General features: G+C 30.7%; 1 protein-coding gene across 1 annotated transcript in view; it reads right to left on the bottom strand.

Moving 5' to 3' along the window:
* The window catches only part of LOC117179057 (serine/threonine-protein phosphatase 2A 65 kDa regulatory subunit A alpha isoform), a 15,393-nt gene extending 4,630 nt beyond the window's left edge, over positions 1-10,763 (bottom strand). Inside the window, exons 1-9 of the mRNA XM_033370694.1 lie at positions 10,453-10,763; positions 9,952-10,143; positions 8,550-8,769; positions 8,298-8,458; positions 8,062-8,217; positions 2,029-2,300; positions 1,744-1,938; positions 1,431-1,674; positions 1,062-1,305 (exon numbers count right to left, since the gene is read on the bottom strand). Coding sequence (XP_033226585.1) covers positions 1,062-1,305; positions 1,431-1,674; positions 1,744-1,938; positions 2,029-2,300; positions 8,062-8,217; positions 8,298-8,458; positions 8,550-8,769; positions 9,952-10,143; positions 10,453-10,536 — 1,768 coding nt within the window. The 5' untranslated portion in view covers positions 10,537-10,763. The remainder of the gene's footprint in view (positions 1-1,061; positions 1,306-1,430; positions 1,675-1,743; positions 1,939-2,028; positions 2,301-8,061; positions 8,218-8,297; positions 8,459-8,549; positions 8,770-9,951; positions 10,144-10,452) is intronic.
* Between the last annotated feature and the right edge of the window lie 67 nt (positions 10,764-10,830).

Here is a 10,830-nt window from a genome sequence, read left to right as displayed (position 1 = left end):
GTCAAAAATTGGTTTTCTAAATTGCCAAGTTTTTTAGTAAATCGGCTACTAAATTTTAAATTGCAAATTTTACATCAAAATTTTATTATTTTACTTAAAAATAAAAGATTTTCAAAGTCAAAACAATTAAAATAGCGAAGTTGAAAGTTCTTATCTCTTTGGCATTTTGATGAATCAAGGCTGTCTATTTAAAAATATCCAGTTTTAAACATTTGAGTTATATTTGCTCGTTTTATGTGCACAGTCAAATATCGCTACTAATTAATTAAATAATTATTCTTTTTTCTAATAAATAAATTTTTTATTTTAATGGTTTGAAAATGGATCGACTGTCCTCAAATTTTCATGTCTTCCCAGATGACAGCGCTACGTGCGGAAGCTCTAGGAACTGCGAGAACATGTGATTTAAATTTTGAACCGGTATAAACATAACCTATTAATGCCGTTGTGCAATTGCAAACTGTTCGTGTTTAGTAGAAAAAAATTGTTGTGCAAAGAGTAAGTGCTAAAAATCTACATAATAAGTGATACAGTAATGTCGCGTTGTTTTTGTAATGGCTGTGATTCGGGTAGTAGGGCACAGAAAGAGAAAGGTATTGACGCAAAATCCTTAATATCTCTACTTGCGTTCTATTGTTTTTATATTCCTCATCTTGTTCTAATGGAATTAATTTTATAATTATATAAATTATACAAGCATTATCACTGCGTGCGTGACACTAACTGACACTTGACATAACCAAACTTAACATATAAACACACTCGATACTCCATAGCAAACGACAATTTCTAATTTTATATTTTCACTGAAGGGGCGCTCTAATCTGGGAAGGCATAAAACTCCGAGGACAGGCGATCGCGAACTAGCGCCAATCGAAATACTTAGCGTGCGGACTCCTTGTAGTACTTCGTAAGTTTAACGTATTTCAAAGGCATTCCTCCTTAAAACGAATATGCTAACATTCGAAAGAAATATGGAAAACTAGATTATTTCAGACACAGGTATAATTAGCGGCACAATATTTATTTGATTTTTGATTATTATACATGTGATTTATTACCTGCAATACCAGCAATTGCTTCAGAAGCAAAATACTTAACGTCGACATCAGTGTCAGTGTTGAGTTTGTCTAGTACAGGCTTTACCTGTGCCTGTACTGCGCTGGGTTCTAGGTAAGGACCAATGCGCTGAAGGGTCTTGGCTACATTAAACCTGACATTCGCCACGTTGTCATTTGCCATCGCTAGGACTGTTGGAAGCATGACTTTTGTTGTGATTTCAGGGCCGCAGACTTCAGCCAGCACCTGAAATACAATACAATTATTTATATTAAATTACACTTTTTTCACTGAACTATTCAGCCACTGATGCATAAACATTGAGAATATTAGACAATTTGTCTTATTCTGGACGAAAATAATGAACTCACGTTGATGCAAAAAAGGCAGGTCATTCTGTGAAGATAATTTTGGTCCCTCGACATGGCCAAGACCTTGGGTATTACCGTGTTCTGGGCCCACTCAGGTCCGAATTTTTCTACAAGTTTCTTTAAGTTCAAAGTCGCCGCTTCCCTAATTGCGTATACATGATCTACAAGCCAAGTCATGCACAGAGAATTCAACTTTTCATCGAAGAATTCCACTCCAAGCTGACCGGCCAAAAGCGGCATGTATCTAAAAATAAAATAAAGCAAAAATAAAAGTGATCAACCTAATCTTTAACTAAAATATTCAAAAACTTACTCGATGATCGCCAGTCGAACTCGCCATTTCGAATCTTCTGCAAGTTCAACTATGGCGGGCAAAAGGGACTGAGATAATTGCTGAATTCCGATAACTTCATTAACGCAGTCCAAATGGCTGATGATATTGAGACGAACTTCGGGGCATTCGTCTTTCAATTGAGAGAGGAATAGCGGTAGTAAGTGTTCGATTGTGCTGTCAAAATAAATTAAAATTGCTAGTGTCATCCATTGAATCTCTTCTCAATCACTTGGGAACTTTGAATCTTGTTTACGAGTGACTTACTTGTGTTTTCCAAGAATGGGACTGAGACCCATTATTACACTGGCCAAGGCTGACTTGACATGCTGATTTGGATCTGCGACGAGTTCTTTGATGTAGGGCAGAATGTCCGTCATGATAATTGACTCTTGTTTGAATACGTCCAAATTTTGGCAGAAATCGCGAACCTTATCGGCCGCTGCTGCCCTCACTTCGGCCTCTGTATCTTTTAGCAATACTTGAAATGCAGGCACTAAATCTGTTTTCGTGATTTCTTGACCAACAGCTTTTTGAAGCTGAAAGAAAGATGTTACAAATTGAACAGATTAAAGGTTTATGAATTAAATAAATGGATACCTCTCCATGTTAAAAAACTTCTCGCGGACTGTACGTTTAAAACGACCGTACTGCTTGTTGAGTTAGTCCGTCATTTTAGTACGCATACGTGCTCGACAAAGAGCACGTTTTGGACAAGACGAAAACGAGGCCATTTTAATAAGAAAAAAATCCCAGTTTTTCCACAGTTCACGAACATTCACAGTCGATGAAATTTAAAAAAAAAATGGAACTCTAAAGCTAAAAGATTTTCCGTTCAAAGTAATAAAAACTAAGCTGCAAATCATTTTGAGCAATCCTAAGCTAGAAACATTAAAAATTGAGCAATTGCATTTCATTTACAAAGTGGGCACTTCCTAAATTAGAAGTTAAATTAGTTTTATTTGTAATTATTTTTTTATTTTTTCAAAATATTTAAATATTTTTCAAAATTACTATTATTATTATTATATTATTTTCTATAGCGCAGATTTTGGGGCTGACGGTAGGTGGGAACTAACTCATTATAACCTGCTCCGCTCTTGTTTATTCACGCCTGAGTGACAGCCGCAAATTCGGCGCACCCCGCGCAGCTCCTGTTACACCTACATGCGGCGCGGCGTCAATTCTCGGAAGAGCCATAGAAGGGAGAGACATATTGAAGAGTTTCACTGTATTTGAATTTTTCATAAAATCTTTCCTAATTTTTTTTGTTTTGTTGAAAAATCCTTCAAAATTAACAATTCTTAAAAAGCTTCTAACTTTTTTGTTCGAAATCTGCAAAAATCTATATTTTTTTTATTAAATTAGGCTATCTTTTCAGAACTTCTCAATATCTTTTCATCTTGATCGAATTTTCCCTGCGAATAATAGGTTTCAATATAAAATTAAAACTTGTAATTTGTTTTTTATTAACGGATTTTAAATGAACAGTGAACTGTTTCTAAGTATTCAGCAATTAATACTTTTTTTTAATTAAAAATGTTTTATTTTAGACGTAAACAATATTTGAAATTTACTAAATATAACTAGAATAATTAATTAATAATAAATAAATAGATAAATAAAAATAAATAAGTACTTAATAAATAATAATTATGAATATATTATTTTTAATCTATGTCAAATTGAAAATAGTTTATAAAATTTTAATCGAGCAACCACATTTCTTAAATTTTGAACTGATTCCGAAGCGCCTTGTACAGTCAATTTTTTTATTATTCACTTAGAAATCCTTAATATACAGTTCAATTTTAAAAATAATTATAATTTATATTCACAGTTGATCAACCAAAAATGTTTTTTATCCAAAATTGTCGATTTCAAAAGCTTCTGATTAAAAATTTTTCTAACTCTTTAAAACGAAATTTTTAATTTCTTTAATGTAAAAATGCACGCTTAAAAATTGAAGTCCAAAATTAAAATATTTTTTAACGAAAGATGTTCGAATTACGCATTGTTAATTGAATTATATCATCATTAAAATATACATAATCATTCAACAAATACAAAAAAAAACGGTTAAAATCAAACTTGAACAAACTTTTTTTTCTAAAAATTTGTAAAATTCGCGGTCAAAAAATAAATTCACTGTCATTTCCCGATTTTTCTCGCTCTCATAAAATTCCTAGTTCGCGGTCCAGCGGCCACCCTGAGGTAGATTTAGTAACTAATTCATTCTGGTTTAGTACCATATTAGCAATATTTTTAATTCCTTGGAATTAAAGTTAAATTTCTTTTAATTTAAATTGAATTCGTTTTCATTCTTTTAACTTTATAGTAACGCTATTAATTAAAATCTTCAATTCTTTGAACTAACTTCAAATCTTCTGATTTCCCATAATTCCCTGAATTCATATATATTTTCTGAATGCCTTAAATTCGTCTAAATTACTTGAATTCCTTCAGGGTTGTTACAGAAGTCACATTTACAAATTGCAAAACATTTTCAGATTTTACAGGACAAAATGAACAAAAAATTATATTCATAATGTGAACTCAAATCAATTGGGGCCGTTCACAAAATACGTAATACGTATTTTCACGAATTTTTTTAATACGCATCACGTATTTTGTGAATTACGCCATTTCAATTTTTACGGTTTGCAATATAATTTGTAGAAAAATGCATGTCTATATTATACCCTAGGGTTAAACACGATGCAGAAAAAGGCGCAAATTTCCAAAATGAGAAAATACTTATAAATATCTTAAAACTATCAGTGATTATCATATTTTAATCAATTTCAGTAATATTGATAATATTATCTTTTTTAACTTTTGTCCATTATATGGCGAGTACAATTATTACGTGAACTTTTGTGTCTTTTTTGCACCAAGATCGACCCTAGAGCAGAATATAGGGAAAAAATTATGAAAATAGCTTAACAATTTATCAAAACACTATATAGAGACTTACCTTTAAAATAAAAAAATAAAAACTATCATATCTTTTTAATTAGTTGATATTTTGCCTTTAACTCGGAATGCTTGGATTAAACTTTAGCAAAAACATCTATTTTACTTTCATAGGTACACATTCTGATCGTGACATTCGCGCTCGATTTCCGGTCAATATGTATTTTCAAATGTATTTATTTTCTGACTTGCCTTTCAATAAAAAGCTATAATCCTTTCTGCTCTATTTCACGTTCTTATTCTAAACACAAGCATTTTTTTAAGCATTTTTAATGGGTAAAACTAAAATTCATGCAAGTATTCTTTTATCATTTTTACGCATATCGCGTCTTATGGCCTGATACTATAAATTCGATTTTTGGATATCAATTTTCGATAAATAAAGCCACAATGACAAGTTCTATCAAAAAAATTGTAGGGCCTTTTAAACGCTGCGATTCCTCTCGGGAACTTTTTTTCATCTTTCACGTAATTTGGCTCGAAATTTGAATTTTCGATTTTTTAAATATAATTTTCGACAAAAAAAAACTAAAAAGGCAAGTCCTATCAAAAAAGAGGAAACTACTTGTGCTTTATTAATAATAAATAATAATTGTGCCATCGTATTTTCAATAAATAAACCCAAAATGACTAGTTCTATTAAAAACGTTTAAAGGAAAAATTGTAGGTCTTTTGAAATGACACAATTCTTCTTTTAAATTTTTTTTGATACGTATCTGTCGTCGGTTGGCTTAAAATAAGAGTTTTCGACTTACTGATAGAATTTTCCATGTATAAAATCAACAAGACAAGTCCTATCAAGATATGGCTTAAAAAAATTTGTAGATATTTGGAAAGCTATAATTCATCTTTGAAACTTTTTTTTATCTAACTGTCGTCGTTTAGCATCAAATTGGAATGTTCGATTTTTGCACATTATTTGCGATGGATGAAACCGATGAGAAACTAAGGTATGAAATTTCGGTCGATTCTAATACTTTCTCAATCATAAATTATGAGAATGTAAAAATTAGGTACTTTAGCAACAGCTCAAAAAATAGGCATGTAGATACTTCAAGTCGGTACCGTGCATTAAATTATTAATCAATGCAAATTTGAAAAGACTTTTCGACTATTATTTCATTCTAAACAACGTTTTACAATATAGTAAACAAATTATTAATAAGCAAGATTAAACAAGTAACAGGTAATAAACATTCCACACTTATTAAAATCGTTAGTACAGGGTGTCTACTCAAATCCTGGAAAAAAATTCGCTGACAGTTCCAGGTATTTTCTATGAATCACAAGTTTTTTCCAGATATCATTTTTCATGGTACGGAGTCCTTGAAATATTTCTCTTTTTTTAAACAATCGATTAGAAATATATTTAGTTTCGTGAGTTTATTATAGATAATGTATTTTTCAATTACTATGGATTTAGTTCACAAATGCACCATCGATTAATTTAATAATCAAATAACAATGCAAATATAACAATTCATTTCTTGCATTTCTCTCTGAAGTACAAAAAAGTTACATATCAAATAAAAAAGATTAATTTTCAACCAAATAGTTAAATTTTGAACTAAAAGATATCAGTGCTCAACAAAAAATGTAATAGTTAATTTTTCATTTAAAATAATGAATTTTCCGCAAAATAAAAAAAATTTAAACAAGATGATACATTTTTAACAAAGGAGTTTAACTTCCAACCAAGTTGTATCATTTTCAACCAAAAAGATCAATTTACAATTATATTACGAATATTTAATTGAAATACTTGAATTTTCTACAAAAACAAACTATTTTTCAACAAAACACATGAATTTTTAACGAAATCGCTGAATTTTCAACTAAAAAAGATACATTTTCAGCTAAATAGTTGGAATTTGAATTTAAAAATATCAATGTAAGAACAGAAATAAAGAAGATACATTTTCAGTTAAAAAAAAAAATTAATTTTCAAGAAAATTGATGAATTTTCTACTAAAATGATGTATCTTTAACTAAAATAGTTGAATTTTAAAACAAAAATATGTTTAACTACGAATGATGAATCTTTACCTGTGATAGTTTAATTTTTAAACAAACATGATGAATCTTTAACTGGCATAGTAGAATTTTCTACCAAAAGATAATTTTTTAAATAAAATGAAGAATATGTAACTGGAATACTTTAATATAAAAAAAAAAAGATTTTTTTTACAAAAAATACGATTTTTCAATAAAATACATGAATCTGCAACGAAGTTGTTCAATTTTGTAGTCAAAAATACAATTTTTCAAGCATCTAGTTGAATTCTGAACTCAAAAATACCAATTTTCAACAAAAAATGGAATAGTTTAATTTTGAGATGAAAGAAAGTAATTTTCAACCAAACTGATGAATTTAAAACTAAAATTAAGAATCTTAAGAATCTTACTGGACACCTAGTAGAACGTAACTAAATCAATACCTCTCAATCTGAATTCGTAAAATGAGCAGAAAAGTACTAAAATACGCATTAAAATTTGAAAAAGAAATGACAATAAAATTTCCAGCGTTTTTTTCAAAATCCAAAACTTTCAGGTTCTGTTGCATTATTTTCAAGTCTTTGAAATTCACCAAATTCAGGGAATTTCTCGAATTCCAAGGACTTCAAAATAATACAAGGAATTCAAAATAATTTAAGGAATTCAGAGATTTATAAAAATTAAAAAGAACGCACTATATATTAATTATGAAATCTGTAGGGTACTCTTGGATCTTGAGATTAATGAAAAAGAACAGCGAATACCAATTAACTTTAATCAAAAATATTATACTGACTACTAAAATTAGTTATTAACTATAAGTTTGTTAATATTGAATTTAAATTCAAATTTCTTCCCAATAGTTCCAAATTGGTGGCGCTGTCGTAACCATCAAAAAATCCTATACGAGCAAACCCAGAATGGTCGTTTTAGACGTACATTCTGAGAAAGCTTACTTTTAACATAAAGGCATCGCGAAATAGAAAGTAAAAAAAGTGGTTGGAAGTTACAAGTCAATTTGTAAACGTGTTAATTTGATTCATGTGCTAATTTACAAGTTTATTGTGAACTTGCAGCGATTAACGGTATAATTTTACTACATAAATCAGCAGACATAAAGAAAACAGCGATTAACGTGGTAAATTTCAACCGCAGTGTAATCTCTCATGTGTGCAATTTTATCACATGAAACGCCGTAACTTTACACTTTTTTGTTAAAAAAAAATACGTTCATCACTGGGATTTTTATGTCATTCTATACCGAATTTTTCAACCATTTTTATTTTACAGTCTAGAATGTAAAATATAGTAGATTAAACGGCAACTTACGTCTGTGAATTTATCTGCAACCATATACCGCACTCGCCACGATTGGTCAGATGCGCACTGACGAAGGGTTGGCATCACCAACTGTTCCACATCCTCTTGTTGTAGAAGAGTAGCTATATTGACACAAGCATCGACCGCCAAAAGACGGACTGAATCCTAAATAAATAAATGTTCAAACATGAATATTCCACCAGTCACTGTACTCTCACAAAAATAATCGATGAAAAGTAAATTACCTGTTCATCTTGGGCGAGAATAACGAACATAGGAATCAAATCTGATTTTAAATACTCGATTTCCACAACCTTTGCGAATTCACCTAATTTTGAAGCAGCGGAACGCCTCACCATGGGCGTATCGTCTTGACATAGATTGCGAAAATGATTTCGCAGCTCGGCTGAAATGCACAATGTGAGATAATGAATACAATTTACACTTTTTCTATTCTATTGTTATTTATTTAACTGGTCAAAGATCTTACGTAATACCTTTAATAGATGGATTGACACGAGGATAACAAACGCTGAACAATCCACATGCTGATGTTCTCGACGTGAACCAATCGCCGGAAGCTAAACGTTCTACGAGGTGCACAAAATGTTCTTCCAGATCCGCAGGATTGTGCTGAAGTGCTATGTTGCGTAAAGATTCGACTGCCTTGTCCCTGACCACAGTTTCTTCCACTGTTGCCAACGATTCCAATGGGGGCTAGACAAAATAAATACCATTAATAACTTTAAAACTTACTTCAATTATTCCCAAAATGGGTTTAAAATATTCCAGATTCTTTTTAAATAAATTTGGAAATCCATTGGAATCTTTTGAAATCTTTTAAAATAAATCTTGTAAAATAAGAATCATTAAAAAATTAACCGAGTGACCTTAAGATTTGTTTTGTCTTTTTCTTGAAACATTTAAAAATGATTAAAAAGCTTCTAAATAGTTTGTTCGAAATCTTCAAAAGTCTATATTTTGTTTTAGATCAAATTATTTTTGTATCCTTTTAAAAAGTCTAAATATCGCTTAAACGTATTCAATTTTTTTCTAACATTTTTTAATCTTGCAAAATAAAAATATTTTGCTTTGAAATGTTCTACATTCTTTTCCAAGCTTTTAGGAACCCATAGGAAATGTTTTTAAATCTTTTTAAATATTTTCTTTAAATTACTTTTTCAAAAATGATAAATTTTTTCTGGAATCTCAAAAAAAAAAAATTATCTTAAAATCTTCAATGTCTTTAGAAAACTTCAAAATTTTCAAAAACCTACATTTTGTTTAAAATTGATCATAACTGGTAATTTTTTGGTCACTAGTACCGGCAATTCTTTATCCTTACCTACAATATATACATTTCGTAATCTAAGATTTTGTCCACAATTTAATTTCTCATTTTTCTGAATGACTGAAGAAGTTGACAAATTATTGCCTGGTAGCAGAATGTTAAAAAGAGAATTATTTCTCAATATTAAAGAAAATTATAATTTTATTTTTTATCAGAAATGTTTAGAAACATTCAGAAATAATTTGTATCATTAAATAGAATTACTCATTTGAAAATTTGTATTTACCAAATTAATAGTGCAGACAATTTTAAATCTTGATTATAACCTCATTCAATATGGTCAAAGATTTACAAAATTCTCGAAAATTCAAAAGAACAAATTGAAAACATGGACTTAAAGTCATATTCTCCAAGTATGCAACCAAAACGCTATTTAACAACAATGGGTGAGTGATTTTCGAGAACTTTCTACGTAGTTTTAAATTGTAAGCTTTCGTATTCGAAAGCATTTAAATAAATGACTTTAAACGTGAAAAAAGTACAATTTTAAAGTGTTTATCGCTCCAAAATAAGTGACTGCTCTTAAATAATAAAAAATGAATCCTCACCAATAAGTGATACACAAATTCGGGACCACCGATGAGAGGTGTAAAAGTTCCAAGTTGTTCGGCGAGTGCAAGGAGGACTTCATCTTCATCATAAATGGTTTCTGTCAGGAATGGAATGAGCTCACTGCGTGTACGCTCAACTCCCAATGCAAGAGCAATCGTAGAAAGTTTCTTGATCGAATTCAAGCGTAACTGCGACAATATAAAATCAGATAAACTTATATTAATATCTGGCTTGACAGTCATAACTCGATCGGCTTCAATTTGCGTAAATCGACAATTTGAATAATTAATTATTAATTTAAGAACGCTGCACGCCACACGCCGCCAATAAACCTTTAATGACGTTTGAATAAGCGTGACAGTGTCCGCAAACAAGGCTAATCACAACCTCAATCAACAGGAAAGAACCGGTATATTTTTCGAAAATCCACGCATGCTGAGGCCTCTAAAATCGATGCCACAAAATTCGAAAAAATCAAAAAAGTTATATTCCGGTACCTGGACATCCTCGTTTTTTAATTCGTCGATTAAAACGGCGATGGGATAAAGGCTCTCGTCCGTCGTGGAGTCGCTTGCTGCCATTTTGCTATTGAACACACTCCAAAGATTTTATAAGTTTGACTATCCCAAGTTGATTCCGTATTTACGCGGCACGTTTCTTAAATAACCTGATTACGTCGATTTGAGTAAAAAACCGATTATTACATGTAAATTAGTGCATTCTTACAGCGAATTGTTGATTATCACCAGCTAAGTGACTAAGGACCGACAAAGCTTTCGGCCTCCATGAATCACGCACTTTAAGCACACTTTAGGACACTTTAGTATGTTTCGGATTACGACTTACAGATGGCGTATATAACCTCAAAATCGCGC

The sequence above is a fragment of the Belonocnema kinseyi genome, chromosome 8, assembly GCF_010883055.1.
Source record: "Belonocnema kinseyi isolate 2016_QV_RU_SX_M_011 chromosome 8, B_treatae_v1, whole genome shotgun sequence".
In the NCBI taxonomy this organism is placed as follows: domain Eukaryota; kingdom Metazoa; phylum Arthropoda; class Insecta; order Hymenoptera; family Cynipidae; genus Belonocnema; species Belonocnema kinseyi.
Note: the sequence above shows the minus strand (reverse complement) of the source record. Positions and strands in the feature narration are given on the sequence as shown.